General features: G+C 42.8%; 1 protein-coding gene across 1 annotated transcript; it reads right to left on the bottom strand.

The window, feature by feature from the left end:
• Positions 1-7085: 7085 nt before the first annotated feature.
• On the bottom strand, positions 7086-22388 carry LOC129631182 (cationic amino acid transporter 3-like). The gene is given in 12 exon segments (XM_055552010.1): positions 7086-7138; positions 7550-7658; positions 8135-8298; positions 8497-8685; positions 8862-8963; positions 9166-9298; positions 10343-10349; positions 17826-18042; positions 18218-18330; positions 18658-18835; positions 20596-20754; positions 22016-22388. Coding segments are annotated over 12 exon segments (1797 nt in total).
• Positions 22389-22632: the final 244 nt, after the last annotated feature.

Raw genomic sequence — 22632 nt, 5'->3', positions numbered from 1 at the left:
TTCACCTTCATCACATTATTGAGCAATCACTTGATTTTTGTCCCATTAAGCTATCTCATGTTAATTTAATCCTTAGACTGGCCAGAATAACCTGGAAGTGTTGATTCAATTTCTCATCAAGGCTCTTCTATGGGCGGTGTTCTGTGTTGCCTCTTACAGCACATTGGTAGCACAGGATATCTGGTTGGCCCACAGCAGTAAGCGAAGAACAGAATCAGGTGATGTCAACCCCTTCCGACAAAGTTTCCACTGACAGTTTCAATCTCCATTAATTTATTGCTAAGCCTGTACTGTCATGAGAACTGGCAAGGTAGTGATATTCCTAATTCTGTTCATCCACCTCCATCTGTATTTTCATTCATCTAATATCTTGCTACTCAGTTTCTTGACCTGTATCCCTCCTTCACTCTACTGCAGATGCTCATTCCCACAAACAACCCTCTTTATTATCCCTCATTATTATCAATATCTTGAATGTGCATAATCTCAGTGTCAGACACTCTGTTCTAAATCTTTAACGTGTCTATCCTGTTTCATTTCCTGTCTTTCAGTTCAGTTCAGTTCAGTCGCTCAGTCGTGTCCAACTCTTTGCAACCCCATGAATTGCAGCATGCCAGGCCTCCCTGTCCATCACCAAATACCAGAGTTCACTCAGACTCACATCCATCAAGTCAATGATGCCATCCAGCCATCTCATCCTCTGTCGTCCCCTTCTCCTCCTGCCCCCAATCCCTCCCAGCATCAGAGTCTTTTCCAATGAGTCAACTCTTCTCATGAGGTGGCCAAAGAACTGGAGTTTCAGCTGTAGCATCATTCCTTCCAAAGAAATCCCAGGGCTGATCTTCTTCAAAATGGACTGATTGGATCTCCTTGCAGTCCAAGGGACTCTCAAGAGTCTTCTCCAACACCACAGTTCAAAAGCATCAGTGCTTCGGCACTCAGCTTTTTTCACAGTCCAACTCTCACACCCATACATGACCACTGGAAAAACCATAGCCTTGACTAGATGGACCTTTGTTGGCCAAGTAATGTCTTTGCTTTTGAATATGCTATCTAGGTTGGTCATAACTTTCCTTCCAAGGAGTAAGTGTCTTTTAATTTCATGGCTGCAGTCACCATTGCAGTGATTTTGGAGCCCCCCAAAATAAATTCTGACACTGTTTCCACTGTTTCCCCATCTATTTCCCATGAAGTGATGGGACCAGATGCCATGATCTTCATTTTCTGAATGTTGAGCTTTAAGCCAACTTTTTCACTCTCCTCTTTCACCTTCATCAAGAGGCTTTTGAGTTCCTCTTCACTTTCTGCCATAAGGGTGGTGTCATCTGCATATCTGAGGTTATTGATATTTCTCCTGGCAATCTTGATTCCAGCTTGTACTTCTTCCAGCCCAGTGTTTCTCATGATGTACTCTGCATAGAAGTTACATAAGCAGGGTGACAATATACAGCGTTGACGTACTCCTTTTCCTATTTGGAAGCAGTCTGTTGTTCCATGTCCAGTTCTAACTGTTGCTTCCTGACCTGCATACAGGTTTCTCAAGAGGCAGGTCAGGTGGTCTGGTATTGCCATCTCTTGAAGAATTTTCCACAGTTTATTGGGATCCACAGAGTCAAAAGGTTTGGCATAGTCAATAAAGCAGAAATAGATGTTTTTCTGGAACTCTCTTCCTTTTTCGATGATCCAGCGGATGTTGGCAATTTGGTCTCTGTTTCCTCTGCCTTTTTTAAAACCATCTTGAACATCAGGAAGTTCATGGTCCACATACTGCTGAAGCCTGGCTTGGAGAATTTTGAGAATTACTTTACTAGCATGTGAGATGAGTGCAATTGTGCGGTAGTTTGAACATTCTTTGGCATTGCCTTTCTTTGGGATTGGAATGAAAACTGACCTTTTCCAGTCCTGTGACCACTGCTGAGTTTTCCAAATTTGCTGGCATATTGAGTGCAGCACTTTCACAGCATCATCTTTCAGGATTTCAAATAGCTCAACTGGAATTCCATCACCTCCTTTAGCTTTATTCGTAGTGATGCTTTCTAAGGCCCACTGACTTCACATTCCAGGATGTCTGGCTCTAGGTGAGTGATCACACCATCATGATTATCTGGGTCATGAAGATCTTTTTTGTACAGTTATTCTGTGTATTCTTGCCACCTCTTCTCAATATCTTCTGCTTCTGTTAGGTCCATACCATTTCTGTCCTTTATCGAGCCCATCTTTGCATGAAATGTTCCCTTGGCAGCTCTAATTTTATTTAAGAGATCTCTAGACTTTCCCATTCTGTTGTTTTCCCCTATTTCTTTGCATTGGTCACTGAGGAAAGCTTTCTTATCTCTTCTTGCTATTCTTTGGAACTCTGTATTCAGATGCTTATATCTTTCCTTTTCTCCTTTGCTTTTCACTTCTCTTCTTTTCACAGCTATTTCTAAGGCCTCCCCAGACAGCCATTTTGCTTGTTTGCATTTCTTTTCCATGAGGTTGTAATCATTTATCAATAAATCATTACGTACTACTTTTTTCCCTCACCTCTGACAATGCAGGTGTTTTTTTTGTTTTTCCAATTAAGAACTTTCCATCATCAACTCTACTGTGTAACTCCAAGAGTCTGTGTCAGAAAAGTAAAGAGAAATAGTCATTTACAAAAGATTACACTACGTCTCCATAAAGCTGGGCAAAAGAGAAAAGTGATCATTTTACCATGATGACATGATCCACTTTCTCTGTTATCTTTTCCTTTTCTTAGAGTCTACTTTGTCTGATAGTAATATAACCGCTTTAGCTTTCCTGTGTCACTGTTTGCAAGTGGATCTGTTCCCTTCCTTTTACTTCCAACTTACCTCTGTCCTATATTTCAAGGGCAGCACTGGACACAGTGTACAGTTACCTGCCTTTCCTCCCCAGGCAGCCATCTCTGCATTTTTGCTAAAAAGAAGCACGAGGAGGAGCTTTGTATGTGCAGGTTAATATTTTATTTCTTTCTCCAGTAGCTACTTACATTGTTATACATTCTTTGTGAAATATCATCTTGCTGCACACTTACAAAACATGCCCTTTTTTGTATGTGTATTGGGGTCTGAAAAGAATACTTAAAAATTATACACCATTAGAGTCACTTGTCCATTGGCAATAAATACAGGCCCCTAAATGCATTTCGTGGTGCAGGAGCAGTGAGCAGCAGATGTGTGGCACAGGAGCGGTGAACAACCAGAGGAGATAGCCCACTTCTAAGGACAGGAGTGGCGGCCATGAGCAGATACCCCACCTCCAAGGTAAGGAGCAGTGGCTGCACTTTGCTGGAGCAACTGTGAATAGATACCCCACATATCCAAGTAGATGACGCCACCCTTATGGCAGAAAGTGAAGAAGAACTAAAAGGCCTCTTGATAAAAGTGAAAGAGGAGAGTGAAAAAGTTGGCTTAAAGCTCAACATTCAGAAAACTAAGATCGTGGCATCTGGTCCCATCACTTTACGGCAAGTAGATGGGAAAACAGTGACTGACTTTATTATTTTGGGCTCCAAAATCACTGCAGATGGTGACTGCAGCCATGAATTAAAACACACTTACTCAGTGGAAGGAGAGTTATAACCAAACTAGACAGCATATTAAAAAGCAGAGACATTATTTTGCCAACAAAGGTCCGTCTAGTCAAGGCTACGGTTTTTCCAGTAGTCATGTATGGATGTGAGAGTTGGACTATAAAGAAAGCTGAGTGCTGAAGCCTTGATGGTTTTGAACTTTGGTGTTGGAGAAGACTCTTGAGACTCCCTTGGAGTGCAAGGAGGTCCAACCAGTCCATCCTAAAAGGGAAAAGGCCTAGGTGTTTGTTGGAAGAATTTATGTTGAAGCTGAAACTCCAATACTTTGGCCACTTGATGTGAATAGCTGACCCATTTGAAAAGACCGTGATGCTGGGAAAGATTGAGGGCAGGAGGAGAAGGGGATAACAGAGGATGAGATGGTTGCATGGCATCACTGACTCAATGGACATGAGTTTGGGTAAACTCCAAGCATTGTTGATGGACAGGGAGGCCTGGCGTGCTGCAGTTATGGGGTTTCAAAGAGTCGGACATGACTGAGCACTAAACTGAAGGTAAGAAAAACCCAAGTAAGATGGTAGGTGCTGAGAGAGGGCAGACAGACTGAAACCACAATCACAGAAAACTAGCCAATCTGATCACATGGACCACAGCCTTGTCTAACTCAGTGAAACTAGGCCATGCCATGTGGGGCCACCCAAGACGGACGGGTCATGGTGGAGAGGTCTGACAGAATGTGATCCACTGGTGAAGGGAATGGCAAACCACTTCAGTATTCTTGCCTTGAGAACCCAATGAACAGTATGAAAAGGCAAAAAGATAGGACACTGAAAGATGAACTCCACAGGTCGGGAGGTGCCCAATGTGCTATTGGAGATCAGAGGAGAAATAAATTCAGAAAGAATGAAGGGATGGAGCCAAAGCAAAAACAACATCAAGTTGTGGATGGGACTGGTGATAGAAGCAAGGTCCAATGCTGTAAAGAGCAATATTTCATAGAAACCTGGAACGTTAGGTCCATGAATCAAGGCAAACTGGAAGTGGTCAAAAAGAAGATGGAAAGAGTGAACATCGACATTCTAGGAATCAGCAAACTAAAATGGACTGGATGGGTGGATTTAACTCAGATGACCATTATATCTCCTACTGTGGGCAGGAATCCCTTAGAAGAAATGGAGTAGCCATCATGGTCAACAAAAGAGTCTGAAATGCAGTACTTGGGTGCAATCTCAAAAATGACAGAATGATCTCTGTTCATTTCCAAACCAAGCCATTCAATATCACAGTAAACCAAGTCTATGCCCTGACCAGTAATGCTGAAGAAGCTGAAGTTGAACGGTTCTATGAAGACCTTTTAGAACTAACACCCCAAAAATATCCTTTTCATTATAGGGGACTGGAATGCAAAAGTAGGAAGTCAAGAAACATCTGGAGTAACAGGCAAATTTGGCCTTGGAGTACAGAATGAGGCAGGGCAAAGGTTAATCGAGTTTTGCCAAGAGAATGCATGGGTCATAGCAAACACCCTCTTCCAACAACACAAGAGAAGACTCTGCACATGGACATCACCAGATAGCCAACACCAAAATCAAATTGATTATATTCTTTGCAGCCAAAGATGGAGAAGCTCTATACAGTCATCAAAAACAAGACCAGGAGCTGACTGTGGCTCAGATCATGAACTCCTTATTGACAAATTCAGACTGAAGTTGAAGAATGTGGGGAAAACCACTAAACCATTCAGGTATAACCTAAATTAAATCCCTATGATTAGACAGTGGAAGTGAGAAATAGATTTAAGGGACTAGATCTGATAGGCAGAGTGCCTGATGAACTATGGACAGAGGTTTGTGACACTGTACAGGAGACAGGGATCAAGACCATCTCCAAGAAAAAGAAATGCCAAAAAGCAAAATGGCTGCCTGAAGAGGCCTTACAAATAGCTGTGAAAAAAAGAGAAGCAAAAAGCAAAGGAGAAAAGGAAAGATATACTCATTTTAATGCAGAGTTCCAAAGAATACCAAGGAGAGGTAAGAAAGCCTTCCTCAGTGATCAATGCAAAGAAATAGAGGGAAACAACAGAATGGGAAAGACCAGAGATCTCTTCAAGAAAATTAGAGACACAAAGAGAGCATTTCATGCAAAATGGGCTAAATAAAGGACAGAAATGGTATGGACCTAACAGAAGCAGAAGATGTTAAGAAGAGGTGGCAAGAATACACAGAAAAACTTTACAAAAAAGATCTTCATGACACAGATAATCACGATGGTGTTATCACTCACCTAGAGCCAGACGTCCTGGAATATGAAGTCAAGTGGACCTTAGGAAGCATCACTATGAACAAAGCTAGCAGAGGTGATGGAATTCCAGTTAAGCTACTTCAAATCCTGAAAGATGATGGTATGAAAGTGCTGCACTCAATATGCCAGCAAATTTGGAAAACTCAGCAATGGCCACAGGACTGGAAAAGGTCAGTCTCATTCCAATCCCAAGAAAGGCAATGCCAAAGAATGTTCAAACTACTGCACAATTGCACTCAATATGCTGGAAGTACAAGCTGGAATCAAGATTCCTAGGAGAAATATCTATAACCTCAAATATGCAGATGACACCACCCTTATGGCAGAAATTGAAGAAGAACAAAAGAGCCTCTTGATGAAAGTGAAAGAGGAGAGTAAAAAAGTTGGCTTACAGCTCAACATTCAGAAAACTAAGATCATGGCATCTGGTCCGATCACTTCACGGCAAATAGATGGGGAAACAATGGAAACAGTGACTGACTTTATTTTGTTGGGCTCCAAAATCACTGAAGATGGTGATTGCAGCCATGAAATTAAAAGACACTTACTTCTTGGAACGAAATTATGGCCGACCTAGACAGCATATTAAAAAGCAGAGACATTATTTTGTCAACAAAGGTCCATCCAGTCAAGGCTATGGTTTTTCCAGTAGTCATGTATGGATGAGAGAGTTGGACTATAAAAAAGCTGAGCACAGAAGAATTGATGCTTTTGAACTGTGGTGTTGGAGAAGACTCTTGAGAGTCCCTTGGACTGCAAGGAGATCAAACCAATCCATTCTAAAGGAGATCAGTCCTTGGTGTTCATTGGAAGGAGTAATGTTGAAGCTGAAACTCCAATACTTTGGCCACCTGATTCGAAGAGCTGACTTATTTGAAAAGACCCTTATGCTGGGAAAGATTGACAGCAGGAGGAGAAAGGGACAACAGAGGATGAGATGGTTGCATGGCATCACCGACTCAATGGACATGAGTTTGGGTGGACTCTGGGAGTTGGTGATGGACAGGGAGGTCTGGTGTGGTGCATTTCATGAGTTGGAAAGAGTCGGACATGACTGAGCGACTGAACTGAACTGAACTGAAATGCATTGCACCTTCATAGTCCATAGAGGCTTAAAGTGCCCCTTTAACCAGAAGATTCCTCTAGCATATGAAAAGATTCCACATGGCATTTATGTCCTGTGATTAAGATGATTCAGGAATAAGGATGCTTGAGTGAAGAGTTTGGGAGGTGGAGGCTGTTGCTTCTAGTTCTCCTCCAGGCTATGTCGGATCCCATAGCCAAAGTATATAGCAAATCCTAGCAGGGAAATGAGACAATGAGAAGGGAAAGTAGGTGGTATCCTTACTGATACACAGTCGTGTACACACTCATGTGCCTGCTCAGTCCCTCAGTCGTGACTGACTCTTTTGTGACCCCATGGACCATAGCCCTCCAGGCTCCTCTGTCCATGAGATTCTCCAGTGAAGAGTAGTGGAGTGGGTTACTATTTCCTCCTCCAGGGGATCCTCCTGATCCAGGGATTGAACCCATGTCTCTTATGTTTCCTGCATTGGCAGGTGGATTCTTTACCACTGAGACACCAGGGAACCCCACACTTGCTCACTAGGTCTCCTATGAGGGTATCTGACACAGAATAGGGGAGTGATGTTAGGAAGAGGATGGGGATCAGTCAACTGAGAGATCTCTTAATCCCAGAAAACCACTTACCAATGGCATTCCAGACACTGAATTGGATCCAGGCCCCAGAAGTCATCTGCATCATCAGATAAACGTCCAGAAAGATGTTCACCAGTGGGAAGACAGGCAGAGCAGGGACCTGTGGGCAGAGTCAGTTCATCCCTGAACACAGCCCAGATGTCAGAAAAGGAGCCCGCAACCCACATGTGGGCAGGAAGACTCCAGTCCTATTGAAGCTGTGTGTTCAGTGCCTACTGAAACTGGGTATGTGAAGCATTGAGTGTGGATCAGGGAAGGGTCCATTGGTTTGAGCAATTTCCCATCTTCCCACATTCAGTAAAGGATTTTTAGACGTCAAAGCAGATAGACTTCATTCACTCAAGGTGGATAGTTTGGGCACATAAGGTCACCTACTTTAAAAAAATTAATTAACAAATTAATTTGGCTTCATCAGAACTGAGTTGTGGCCCAAAGGCTTCTCTAGTTGTGGGTCATGGGCTTATTTGCCCCACAGCATATGGGGTATTTGTTCCCACACCAGGAATCTAACCTACATCCCCTGCATTGCAAGGTAGATTCTTAACCACTGGACCACCAGGGAAGTCCCTCACTTACCCTGAACGGAAGAGGAGAGGGGTCCTGGGGCTGCCTGCAGATGACGGCCATGACCCCAGTGGTGAGCAACAGCAGCACAGCCACTGTCATGTACACTGAGAGTCCAGAGAATACACGGCTGGTCAACAGGGCCAGGATCAGGCTCAGGACCATCAGCTGGAGAACTGCAAGGGTCAAGGTGGAGGAGAACAGGCTGGACCCAGAAGACAAAGATATCAGGACCTCAGGCCACACCCCTCCCCAGGCTGCCCACATCAGGAAGGGCCATCATTTCTCTAGTACTTCATAACTGAAAAAGACACATATTTCCAACCCATCCTGTCAATTTCAGAATACCACCAAAGAGAAGTCCCATTGCTCACCAAGCAGGAAGGCACATCCATAGACAATCTGGCCAGATTTCCGGGTGGGGATGGTGCTGGTAGGGAACCACAGACTCTTCAGAATATTTGAGTTTCCTGCTTCAGATACAGGCTCTGAAGGGTTTTCTTCAACTTTAGGCTTCATCTCAATTTCGTCCTCATTTTCTCCTTGCTGAACTTCTGATCCAGCTGGTACCTGAGTGAGAGGATATTAAGGCAATATTAACAACAGACCATATACTCATCCATCATCAGAGAGTTTAATCCAACTCTTTCCCAACTTCAGCAGAGCAGGACATAAAGCTAGAAGAGTCTTAGCTCCCCTTGAGTCCACGACTCCCAGCCAAGGTGTAGCGGAGTTTCACCTGAGGCAAGCACAGACAGAGTCACCAGGGAGTAAGCAAGCAGGGTCCCGATTGATAGGAGGTCCACCAGATTGCTGAACTTGAAGAGTAACGCCATGACTGCTAGGATGAGGGCACAGACAAGGTGGGGAGTAAACAAGCACGGTCCCGATTGATAGGAGGTCCACCAGATCGCTGAACTTGAAGAGTAACGCCATGACCGCTAGGATGAGGGCACAGACAAGGTGGGGAAGGGAGTGAGAAACAGCCGGAAATATCAAAGGTAAGGAAATGATCAAACAAGGGATGGGTTTTGTTTATTCACCTGCAAGGTTTCCAGAAGACATGTTGGCCATGACAGAGGTGCCTGTGTGGGCATGGATCTGGGCAAGTCCCCGAAAAAGGAGTCCATCCTCTGCCATCACGTATAATCACCTGAGGCATGGGAAGCATATCACCTAGGAGACTGGAAAAGAAAATGTAGATGTATATGAGGACATAGAGAGACAGGAAGGGAGGACCGGGGCATCCATGCTCCAGTCTACATGGTGCCAGGTGTCCTTCCTTCTTATCTCTCAATCCAAGGGCGGGGGGGCGGGCGGCGGGGAGGAGCTAAGATGGCGGAGGAGTAGGACGGGGAGAACACTTTCTCCCCCACAAATTCATCAAAAGAGCATTTAAACGCTGAGTAAATTCCACAAAACAACTTCTGAATGCTGGCAGAGGACATCAGGCACCCAGAAAAGCAACCCAAGTCTTAGAAAGGAGGTAGGAAAAATATATAAAAGACAAAAAAAGAGACAAAAGAGGGAGGGACAGAGTTCCGTCCTGGGAAGGGAGTCTTAAAAAGAGAGACGTTTCCAAACACCAGGAAACCTTCTCAATGCCAAATCTGTGCCGAGCCTTGGAAGCACAGAGGGCAACATAACAGGGAGGAAAAATAAATAAACAATTAAAACCCGCACATTGCGAGCCCTACGGTAACTCACCCAGCGGAGAAGCAGCGCAGACGCCTGCATCCACCATTAGCAAGTGGGGGCTGGGCAGGGAGGCGGGGCGCGGGCTGCATCGCAAGGATCTGGCCTGAATACCCGGAGCGCTATCTGAGTGAAATAATTTGGGCTAGCAAACCAGACTGTGGGATATCTACCACGTGAAAAGCCAGCCCTAACCTAAGACACCGCCAGGCCCGCGCACGGAACAAAGGACTGAACAGAGATAGCCGGCGGCAGACCATCCCCCTCCGGTGACAGGCAGCCAGAGCCGGAAGGGGACAATCGCAGCCCCAGAGAGACTTTATCTATAAAACTGTAAGCAGGCTTCTTTGCTAACTAAAACTTCTTGGGGGTCTGGACGGTCAACATCTGCCTGAGAAGGTGCACCGGTTGCATACCTAGATAATTGAGCGGTGGGGAGGCGAAAAGTCGCAGCAGTCGCGCGCGCCAAACACCTCATCACCTGAGCTGCTCGGATCTGGGAAGGGCACAAAACGCAGGCCCAACCGAGAGTCTGCACCTCTGAGGACTACCCAAGTGCCTGAACCTGAGCGGCTTGGACCAGGTAGTGCAGGCAGCCCAGGGCCTCCGATGGTTCCCGGCAGAGCAACCTAGAGCCTGAGCAGCGTGGGCAGGGGGTCTACACGCGCCGTGAACGGGGGGGGGGGGGGAGACCCAGTGTGGCTGAGGCACTGCGAGCACACGCCAGTGTTATTTGTTTGCAGCATCCCTCCCTACCTCCCCACAGCGCGACTGAACAAGTGAGCCTAAAAAAAAAAAAAAAAGTGTCCTCCATCATCCCCTTTGTGTCAGGGCGGAAACCAGACACTGAAGAGACCAGCAAACAGAAGAAGCTATAACAGAGGGAACCGTCTTGGAAGCTACAGGCAATAGATTAAAACCCTGTGGTTACTACCAACTACATAGGAAAGGGCCTATAGATCTTGAGAAATATAAGTCGGACCAAGGAAGTAGCCAAAAATGAACTGAACCCACAATACTCACAACAAAACCGGAGAAAGTCCTAGATATATTTTTGCGATCATTCTTTCTTTCTTTTTTTATTTTTATTTTTTTAATTAAAAAAAATTTAAGTCCTCTATTATTCCTTTAATTTTCACTTTTATAACTGATTACTTTGCAAAAAAAAAAATAAAGAGAAGACCCTGTTCTTTTTTTAAAAGAAAACTTCATATATATTTTTTATAATTTTTTTGACCTTTTTTTTTTCCTTCTTTTTTTTAACATTGTATTTTTGAAATTCCAAACTCTACTCTAGATTTTTAATTTTAGCTTTTTGGTATTTGTTATCAATTTTGTACCTATAGTTTTTTTTTTTTTATATAATTTCTGTGACCCTTTTTTAAATTTTTCTTTTTTTCTCTGTTTCTTTCTCTTCTTCTTTTAAATAACATTGTGTATCTGAAATGCCAAGCTCTACTCTAGATTTTTAATTTATGCTTTTTGGTATTTGTTATCAATTTTGTACCTGTATTTTCTTTATAATTTATGTGACTTTGTTTGTTGTTTTTTTTTCTCTCTCTCTTTCTTCTTCTTTTTTTAACATTGTATTTTTGAAATTCCAAACTCTACTCTAGACTTTTAACTTTTGCTTTTTGGTATTAATTATCAATTTTGTACCTATATTTTCTTTATAATTTTCGCGACCTTGTTTTTTTTTTGTTTGTTCGTTTTTTCTCTTTCTTTTCCTTCTTCTTTCTTTAACATTGTATTTTTGAAATTCCAAACTCTACCCTAGATTTTTAATTTTTGCTTTTATGTATTTGTTACCAATTTTGTAGCTTTAAGAACCCAATCTTCAGGACACATTTTTCACTAGGGAGCGAGATTACTGGCTTGACTGCTCTCTCTCCCTTTGGACTCTCCTTTTTCTCCACCAGGTCGCCTGTGTCGCCTCCCTAACCCCTCTCTACTCTACCCAACTCTGTGAATTTCTGTGTGTTCCAGACGGTGGAGAACACTTAGGGAACTGATTACTGGCTGGATCTGTCTCCCTCCTTTTCATTCCCCCCTTTTATCCTCCTGGCCACCTCTGTCACCTTCCTCCTTCTTCTCTTCTCTGTATAACTCTGTGAACAACTCTGAGCGGCCCAGTTGTGGAGTGCACACAAGGAAGAGATTACTGGCTAGCCCACTCTCTCCTCTATTGATCCCACCTCATCTCATTTGGGTCACCTCTAACTCCCTCCTCCCTCTTCTCTTCTCCATGTAACACTGTGAACCTCTCTGGGTGACCCTCATGGTAGAGAAACTTTTCATCTTTAACGTAGATGTTTTATCAATGGTGCTGTATAGAAGGAGAAGCTTTGAAACTACTGTAAAAATAAGACCGATAACTGGAAGCAGGAGGCTTAAATCCAAACCCTGACTCCAGGGAGCTCCCGACTCCAAGGAAAATTAATTGACAGCAGCTCATCAAATGCCTCCATACCTGCACTGAAACCAAGCACCACACAAGGGCCAACAAGTTTCAGGGCAAGACATACCAAGCAAATTCTCCAGCAACAAGGAACACAGCCCCAAGCTCCAAGATACAGGCAGCCCAAAGTCACCCCAAAACTATAGACATCCCATAACTCATTACTGGACATTTCATTGCACTCCAGAGAGAAGAAATACAGCTCCACCCACCAGAACACCGACACAAGCTTCCCTAACCAAGAAATCTTGACAAGCCACCTGTACAAACCCACACACAGCGAGGAAACACCACAATAAAGAGAACTCCACAAACTTCCAGAATACAGAAAGGACACCCCAAACTCATCAATTTAAACAAGATGAAGAGACAGAGGAATACCCAGCAGATAAAGGAACAGGATAAAAGCCCACCAAACCAAACAAAAGAGAAAGAGATAGGGAATCTACCTGATAAAGAATTCCAATTAATGATAGTGAAATTGATCCAAAATCTTGAAATCAAAATGGAATCACAGATAAATAGCCTGGAGACAAAGATTGAGAAGATGCAAGAAAGGTTTAACAAGGACCTAGAAGAAATAAAAAAGAGTCAATATATAATGAATAATGCAATAAATGAAATTAAAAACACTCTGGAGGCAACAAATAGTAGAATAACAAAGGCAGAAGATAGGATTAGTGAATTAGAAGATAGAATGGTAGAAATAAATGAATCAGAGAGGAAAAAAGAAAAACGAATTAAAAGAAATGAGGACAATCTCAGAGACCTCAAGGACAATATTAAACGCTACAACATTCGAATCATAGGGGTCCCAGAAGAAGAAGACAAAAAGAAAGACCATGAGAAAATACTTGAAGAGATAATAGTTGAAAACTTCCCTAAAATGGGGAAGGAAATAATCACCCAAGTCCAAGAAACCCAGAGAGTCCCAAATAGGATAAACCCAAGGCGAAACACCCCAAGACACATATTAATCAAATTAACAAAGATCAAACACAAAGAACAAATATTAAAAGCAGCAAGGGAAAAACAACAAATAACACACAAGGGAATTCCCATAAGGATAACAGCTGATCTTTCAATAGAAAGTCTCCAAGCCAGGAGGGAATGGCAAGACATACTTAAAGTGATGAAAGAAAATAACCTACAGCCCAGATTATTGTACCCAGCAAGGATCTCATTCAAGTATGAAGGAGAAATCAAAAGCTTTACAGACAAGCAAAAGCTGAGAGAATTCAGAACCACCAAACCAGCTCTCCAACAAATGCTAAAGGATATTCTCTAGACAGGAAACACAAAAATGGTGTATAAATTCGAACCCAAAACAATAAAGTAAATGGCAACGGGATCATACTTATCAGTAATTACCTTAAACATAAATGGGTTGAATGCCCCAACCAAAAGACAAAGACTGGCTGAATGGATACAAAAACAAGACCCCTACATATGTTGTCTACAAGAGACCCACCTCAAAACAGGGGACACATACAGACTGAAAGTGAAGGGCTGGAAAAAAAATTTTCCATGCAAATAGGGACCAAAAGAAAGCAGGAGTAGCAATACTTATATCAGATAAAATAGACTTTAAAACAAAGGCTGTGAAAAGAGACAAAGACGGTCACTACATAATGATCAAAGGATCAATCCAAAAAGAAGATATAACAATTATAAATATATATGCACCCAACACGGGAGTGCCGCAATATGTAAGACAAACGCTAACAAGTATGAAAGGAGAAATTAACAATAGCACAATAATAGAGGGAGACTTTAATACCCCACTCACAACTATGGATAGATCAACTAAACGGAAAATTAACAAGGAAACACAAACTTTAAAAAATACAATAGACCAGTTAGACCTAATTGATATCTATAGGACATTTCATCCCAAAACAATGAATTTCACCTTTTTCTCAAGCGCACATGGAACCTTCTCCAGGATAGATCGCATCCTGGGCCATAAATCTAGCCTTGGTAAATTCAAAACAACTGAAATCATTCCAAGCATCTTTTCTGACCACAATGCAGTAAGATTAGATCTCAATTACAGGAGAAAAACTATTAAAAATTCCAACATATGGAGGCTGAACAACACGCTGCTGAAGAACCAACAAATCACAGAAGAAATCAAAAAAGAAATCAAAATTTGCATAGAAACTAATGAAAATGAAAACACAACAACCCAAACCTATGGGACACTTTAAAAGCAGTGCTAAGGGGAAAGTTCATAGCAATACAGGCATACCTCAAGAAACAAGAAAAAAGTCAAATAAATAACCTAACCCTACACCTAAAGCAACTAGAAAAGGAAGAAATTAAGAACCCCAGGGTTAGAAGAAGGAAAGAAATCTTAAAAATTAGGGCAGAAATAAATGAAAAAGAAACAAAAGAGACCATAGCAAAAATCAACAAAGCCAAAAGCTGGTTCTTTGAAAAGATAAATAAAATTGATAAACCATTAGCCAGACTCATCAAGAAACAAAGGGAGAAAAATCAAATCAATAAAATTAGAAATGAAAATGGAGAGATCACAACAGACAACACAGAAATAAAAAGGATCATAAGAGACTACTATCAACAATTATATGCCAATAAAATGGACAACGTGGAAGAAATGGACAAATCCTTAGAAAAGTACAACTTTCCAAAACTCGACCAGGAAGAAATAGAAAATCTTAACAGACCCCTCACAAGCACGGGAATTGAAACTGTAATCAAAAATCTTGCAGCAAACAAAAGTCCAGGTCCAGACGGCTTCACAGCTGAATTCTACCAAAAATTTAGAGAAGAGCTAACACCTATCCTCCTCAAACTCTTCCAGAAAATTGCAGAGGAAGGTAAACTTCCAAACTCATTCTATGAGGCCACCATCACCCTAATACCAAAACCTGACAAAGACGCCACTAAAAAAGAAAACTACAGGCCAATATCACTGATGAACAGAGATGCAAAATTCCTTAACAAAATTCTAGCAGTCAGAATCCAACAACACATTAAAAAGATCATACACCATGACCAAGTGGGCTTTATCGCAGGGATGCAAGGATTCTTCAATATCCGCAAATCAATCAATGTAATACACCACATTAACAAATTGAAAAATAAAACCATATGATTCTCTCAATAGATGCAGAGAAAGCCTTTGACAAACTTCAACATCCATTTATGATAAAAACTCTCCAGAAAGCAGGAATAGAAGGAACATACCTCAACATAATAAAAGCTATATATGACAAACCCACAGCAAACATTATCCTCAATGGTGAAAAATTGAAAGCATTTCCTCTAAAGTCAGGAACAAGACAAGGGTGCCCACTTTCACCATTACTATTCAACATAGTTTTGGAAGTTTTGGCCACAGCAATCAGAGCAGAAAAAGAAATAAAAGGAATCCAAATTGGAAAAGCAGGAGTAAAACTCTCACTATTTGCAGATGACATGATCCTCTACATAGAAAACCCTAAAGACTCTGCCAGAAAATTACTAGAACTAATCAATGATTATAGTAAGTTGCAGGATATAAAATCAACACACAGAAATCCCTTGCATTCCTATGCACTAACAATGAGAAAACAGAAAGAGAAATTAAGGAAACAATTCCATTCACCATTGCAACGGAAAGAATAAAATACTTAGGAATATATCTACCTAAAGAAACTAAAGACCTATATATAGAAAACTATAAAACACTGGTGAAAGAAATCAAAGAGGACACTAATAGATGGAGAAATATACCGTGGTCATGGATTGGAAGAATCAATATAGTGAAAATGAGTATACTACCCAAAGCAATTTATAGATTCAATGCAATCCCTATCAAGCTACCAACAGTATTCTTCACAGAGCTGGAACAAATAATTTCACAATTTGTATGGAAATACCAAAAACCTCGAATAGCCAAAGCGATCTTGAGAAAGAAGAATGGAACTGGAGGAATCAACCTACCTGACTTCAGACTATACTACAAAGCCAGTCATCAAGACAGTATGGTACTGGCACAAAGACAGAAATATAGATCAATGGAACAAAATAGAAAGCCCAGAGATAAATCCACGCACATATGGACACCTTATCTCTGACAAAGGAGGCAAGAATATACAATGGATTAAAGACAATCTGTTTAACAAGTGGTGCTGGGAAAACTGGTCAACCACTTGTAAAAGAATGAAACTAGAACACTTTCTAACACCATACACAAAAATAAACTCAAAATGGATTAAAGATCTAAACATGAGACCAGAAACTATAAAACTCCTAGAGGAGAACATAGGCAAAACACTCTCTGACATACATCACAGCAGGATCCTCTATGACCCACCTCCCAGAATATTGGAAATAAAAGCAAAAATAAACAAATTGGACCTAATTAAACTTAAAAGCTTCTGCACATCAAAGGAAAGTATTAGCAAGGTGAAAAGGCATCCTTCAGAATGGGAGAAAATAATAGCAAATGAAGCAACTGACAAACAACTAATCTCAAAAATATACAAGCAACTCCTACAGCTCAACTCCAGAAAAATAAATGACCCAATCAAAAAATGGGCCAAAGAACTAAATAGACATTTCTCCAAAGAAGACATCCAGATGGCTAACAAACACATGAAAAGATGCTCAACATCACTCATTATCAGAGAAATGCAAATCAAAACCACTATGAGGTACCATTTCACGCCAGTCAGAATGGCTGCGATCCAAAAGTCTACAAGCAATAAATGCTGGAGAGGGTGTGGAGAAAAGGGAACCCTCTTACACTGTTGGTGGGAATGCAAACTAGTACAACCACTATGGAGAACAGTGTGGAGATTCCTTTAAAAAGTGGAAATAGAACTGCCTTATGATCCAGCAATCCCACTGCTGGGCATACACACTGAGGAAAGCAGAAGGGAAAGAGACACATGTACCCCAATGTTCATCGCAGCACTGTTTATAATAGCCAGGACATGGAAGCAACCTAGATGCCCATCAGCAGATGAATGGATAAGAAAGCTGTGGTACATATACACAATGGAGTATTATTCAGACATTAAAAAGAATACATTTGAATCAGTTCTAATGGGGTGGATGAAACTGGAACCTATTATACAGAGTGAAGTAAGCCAGAAAGAAAAACATCAATATAGTATACTAACACATATATATGGAATTTAGAAAGATGGTAACAATAACCCTGTGCACGAGACAGCAAAAGAGACAGTGATGTATAGATCAGTCTTATGGACTCTGCGGGAGAGGGAGAGGGTGGGGAGATTTGGGAGAATGGCATTGAAACATGTATAATATCATGTATGAAGTGAGTCACCAGTCCAGGTTCGATGCACGATACTGGATGCTTGGGGCTGGTGCACTGGGATGACCCAGGGGGAGGGTGTGGGGAGGGGGGAGGGAGAGGGGTTCAGGATGGGGGCCACGGGTGTACCTGTGGCGGATTCATTTCGAGGTTTGGCAGAGCTAATACAATATTGTAAAGTTTAAAAATAAAATTAATCCAAGGGCTGGGATACCAGAGTATCTGACAGTCAATGGGGAGAAAGCCATGATACTGACCTGGATGTAAGAGCATAGAGGGTGCCAACAGACATGACATATCTGGCAGGGCCCCACCCAACAAGGAGGAAAGCCTCTGGCAAGGGGCTCTCAGGATGAATCTGGTAGTAGGGCAGCATGAGGGTGAGTGCTGCTGAGACACCAAAGCACACCAAAAAGCAGATGAAGATCGTGATCATGGTGCTCACGGGGATGGACAGCTCAGGATTTAGGACTTCTTCCCATGCAGGATGCATAGATACACTAGGTTAGGAAAACACAGGGAGCGAAAGCACAATATCCCTTTTCCTCTTGCACCATCAAAAGCAGCTTATCCTTCTTCTGACCCCTATGCCCAAGGGCAGCCTAATCTGTGGCCAAACCCCTGATGAGAAGCACAGTGACTATATTACCTTTAGTGACAATGGCATCAAAACCAATAAACATGTAGAAACACATAGCTTCTCCCTGGAGAATCCCATCAAAGCCAAAAGGTGCAAACCCTCCGGAACCCAGAGGGCCCAACCTATGGTGAGAGAAGGAATGAGGAAGAACATGGGTGAGGTGAGTTCAGCCATCTGTACTGGACTCTTCCCTTCATATATCAAGTGCTGGGCTCCAGGACCCCCATCATTGAGATCCATCAGCCCAGGTCTCTTTGGTGGTGGTTTACTCATTTAGTCATGACCGACTCTTTTGACCCCATGGGCTGTAGCCAGCCAGGTTCCTCTGTCCATGGGATTATCCAGGTAAGAATGCTGGAGTGGGTTGCCACACTTTAGTCCCCACCAGATTTCCAGGCTTGCACCCACTTTCACACAAGTGTCGCTATGGACCAGAGAACCCTCCTAACCTAGAGGTGCCAATGGATTCAGATGTGTTCAATGTGTAGTCCTGTTCTGTAAGCTTCCAGTTGTGCAGGTCTCCCTTAAAGAAGCCACAGACGATGATGAAGCTGAGAACCAAAATGTTGGTGCCTGTGAACACTCTGTAAAGCAGGGTTGACTCAGAAGCTCCCAGAACCAGTAGTCCTGTGGGAAAGATGGAATATGAGACATCCAAAATAACCAAATCCCTATAGACAGAACGCAGACCAGTGACTACAGTGTCAGGAGGGCTGATGGTGGTGGATAGATAGACAGTGACTGCTCAGTGGGTGCAGGGTTTCCTTTGGTTGTGATGCAACTGTTTGGAACTAGATGGGGGTGATGGTTATACAACACTGTGAAGATACGAAGTCCCACTAAATACACTTTAAGGTAGCTTGTTTCTTACTGTGGCAGTCATCTCACAGTAGACATGTCTATCAAATCATCATGTAGTACACTTTAAACTTAGATAATGTTGGATGTCAGTTAACTAAATTGGGGGAAATAATTAAATGGTTAATTTTATGCTATGTAAATTTTCTCTTAATTGAAAAAAAAAGTTTGGTCTCAGTACAGAGGAAGAAACTTGTCAGTCTAAGTAAATAATTTTCAGCTGGGAGTGGTTTTGTTCCCCAAGAGACTGTTGGCTACGTCTGGAGACATTCTCTTTTTTTGTTGTTTTTTTTGTTCATTTTTTGGCCATGCCATGGTTCGTAGCATCTCCATTCCCTTGCCACGGATGAACCTGGGCCATGGCAGTGAAAACCCAGAATCCTAACCACTAAACCACCAGATACACAAATGACACCACCCTTGTAACAGAAGGTGAAGAGGAACTGAAGAGCCTCTTGATGAAAGTGAAAGAGGAGAGTGAAAAGGCTGGCTTAAAACTCAACATTCAAAAAACTAAGATCATGGCATCTGGTCCCATCACTTCATGGGAAATAGATGGGGACACAGTGGAAACAGTGACTGACTTTATTTTGTTGGGCTCCAAAATCACTGCAGATGGTGACTGCAGGCATGAAACTAAAAGATGCTTACTCCTTGGAAGGAAAGTTATGACCAACCTAGATAGCATATTCAAAAGCAGAGATATTACTTTGCCAACAAAGGCCCATCTAGTCCAAGCTATGGTTTTTCCAGTAGTCATGTATGGATGTGAGAGTTGGACTACAAAGAAAGCTGAGCACTGAAGAATTGCTGCTTTTGACCTGCTGTGTTGGAGAAGACTCTAGAGAGTCCCTTGGACTGCAAGGAGATCCAACCAGTCCATACTAAAGGAAATCAATCTGAATATTCACTGGAAGGACTGATGCTGAAGCTGAAACTCCAATATTTTGGTCACATGAGGCAAAGAACTGACTCATTGGAAAAGACCCTGATGCTTGGAAAGATTGTAAGCGGGAGGAGAAGGGGATGACAGAGGATGAGATGGTTGGATGGCATGACTGACTCAATGGACATGAGTTTGAGCAAGCTCCGGGAGTTGGTGATGGACAGGGAAGCCTGGCGTGCTGCACTCCATGGGGTTGCAAAGAGTTGGACATGACTGAGCAACTGATCTGAGGTGAAGCCACCAAGAAACTCCCTGGAGACATTCTGGTTGTCACAATTTGGGGGGTTGGTGTCACCCATATCTACTGAACTTAGTTCATAGATGCTACACATCCAACAATGATTAAATTAAGAAAACCCTACAGTCACAGGTTAGCCCCCACACCCAGGCTGTTCCAGCCTAGAAGATCAGTAATGCCAAGGGTGGGAAATAACGGTCTATGTCTTGCCTTCCTGTCTATCATACCGCAGACCATTCTTCCCAGATCTAATCCCCTACCATGCTGCTACCCCAAGCCTTCCCCACCCCCTTTCCCCCTCCACACCCCACCCTTCCCGTCCTATCATGAAAATCCCCAGCTTACCAGTGAGAAGCAGCAACATGGCCAGTGCAACAAAATCTGGGTACGTGGCCAGGAAGTAGGGCATATACGGAGAGAAAGTTCCCTCTAACGCCTGAGAGATGTGGTTCCCAATCAGGCTGTCGAAGGTGTGGCTCCAGGCCCTGGCCACACTTGCAACGGCTGCAGCAGCAGCAGAAGGAACATTTGTTAACAAACTTAAATTGAAACCCTCTGTGTGCCACATGATATATTTTGGGGGAAAATTACAAAATACTGATGCTGAGCAGGGCTCTGTGGGACTCTGGGCACAGAGGCCTTTTTGTCCCCCATTTCTTGTAGGCAAAACTCCAGCCTCCCTGACCTTCCCTGAGCTCCAAAGGACAGATTCAAAGAGTTGCTAATCAAGGCAGGGAGGTCAAGAAACCACCTGAGGCAAGATTAAAGGGAACACGGAAGCTCATCAATATTAGGTGGTTTGTTGGTTGCTTTCCTGATGGTCCAGTGGTTAAGAATCTGCCTTGCAATGAAGGGACTCACGTTCGATTCCTGGTCAGGGAACTAAGATCCCATGTGGCACAGAGCAACTAAATGTGAGCATCACAACTAGAGATTCCATGCCCCACAATGAAAGATCCTGTGTGTGTAGCTAAGACCTGACACAGTCAAATAAATAAATATTCAAGAAAAGAAAGAAAGAAGGAAAAACTTAAAAAAAAAAAATTAGGAGACCTAATCACCTGATACTCTGCACATACCGTGAGCTTGTCAGGATAGCTCTGACCAGGAGCCCTGACTATATAGTCTCTCCCTTTTCCCCGGGGAGTGGGGACACTCTTATTAAGGCACTATCTTACTGTGTTCCCCCTTTGCCTGGCAAAGAAATAAAGCCACTCTCTCCTTCTCCTTCATGACTCTGTCTCTGTATTTCTGTTTGGTGTTGGTGCACAGAGAGCCAAGATTTTGCATCAATACCTACTCTCAGAGAATTCTTCTTCATGAGGTGGGGAGAGTAGGTACAAATGATCACCAAATAGGTCAACTATTAACACATTAGTAGGTGATCAACGTTATGTAAGAAAACAGTGAAGTGGGAACAGGAAAGATGGGAGATGAGGGTTGAAATCTTAAATCAAGTGGTAAAGAGAAATCCCATGAATGCAACAACTGAGCAGAGATGTCAATATAGTGAGGGGAGGAGCCTGTGGAACACACCTCCCTCTCACCCACTCCCGACAGTTTCCTTTCCTCTGGGTTCTTGGTCCATCATTTAAGGAAGCAGGAGAAAGCTGAGTAGAAAGAAGTTGTGGAGTTTTCCTGACACTATTACCCTCCTCTTCCTCCAACAAAGTGGATGACAAAGTGCTCGTGAACGACCAAAGACCCAATCCTCACTCCTAATTTCTGATCTCAAGCCCCACACCTTTTCCACCCATCATCTCACCAATCACATAAGCTAGTATGAGATTCCAACCAGTGATGAAAGCCCACAGTTCTCCCACACTGATGTAGCTGTAGAGATGCGCAGAACCGGTCCATGAGACCCGTGTCCCAAACTCGGCATAGCAGAGCCCAGACAACACAGAAGACAGGGCGGCCACCAAGAAGGAGATGACGATCGCTGGTCCAGCGATGAACATGGCCACTTCTCCCACCAGGATGTACACGCCGGCCCCCAGCGTGCTGGCCACACCCAAGACCACCAGGTCAAGGGTGTTCAGGTGACGGGCCTTGGGACTCTCAGACCCCTCAGTGGGCTTCAACTGTCGCCTTCGAACCAGCTTCTGACCAAATTGGTGAACATCCTGACATCGCATCCTAGACAGAGTTGAGGAAGTAAGATCTGCTGAGAAAACAAGACACAAAGCCATCAAGAATGTTATCCACCCTTGGTCCTGGGAGTTTCACAGATGAACAGCATGATGGGGACCAGGTGGTCAAAGGGCACATTGGCCAAGTTCTCCATCTGTGAGCTTTGGTTTCTTAAACATAAAGAAGGCTCTTAATATGATTCGAAGTTACTAGAAAGTTTGCTTAAAGAGAAGTTAAGGGGAGCAGATT

Source organism: Bubalus kerabau, chromosome 17, assembly GCF_029407905.1.
Source record: "Bubalus kerabau isolate K-KA32 ecotype Philippines breed swamp buffalo chromosome 17, PCC_UOA_SB_1v2, whole genome shotgun sequence".
Taxonomy (NCBI): Eukaryota; Metazoa; Chordata; class Mammalia; order Artiodactyla; family Bovidae; genus Bubalus; species Bubalus kerabau.
Note: the sequence above shows the minus strand (reverse complement) of the source record. Positions and strands in the feature narration are given on the sequence as shown.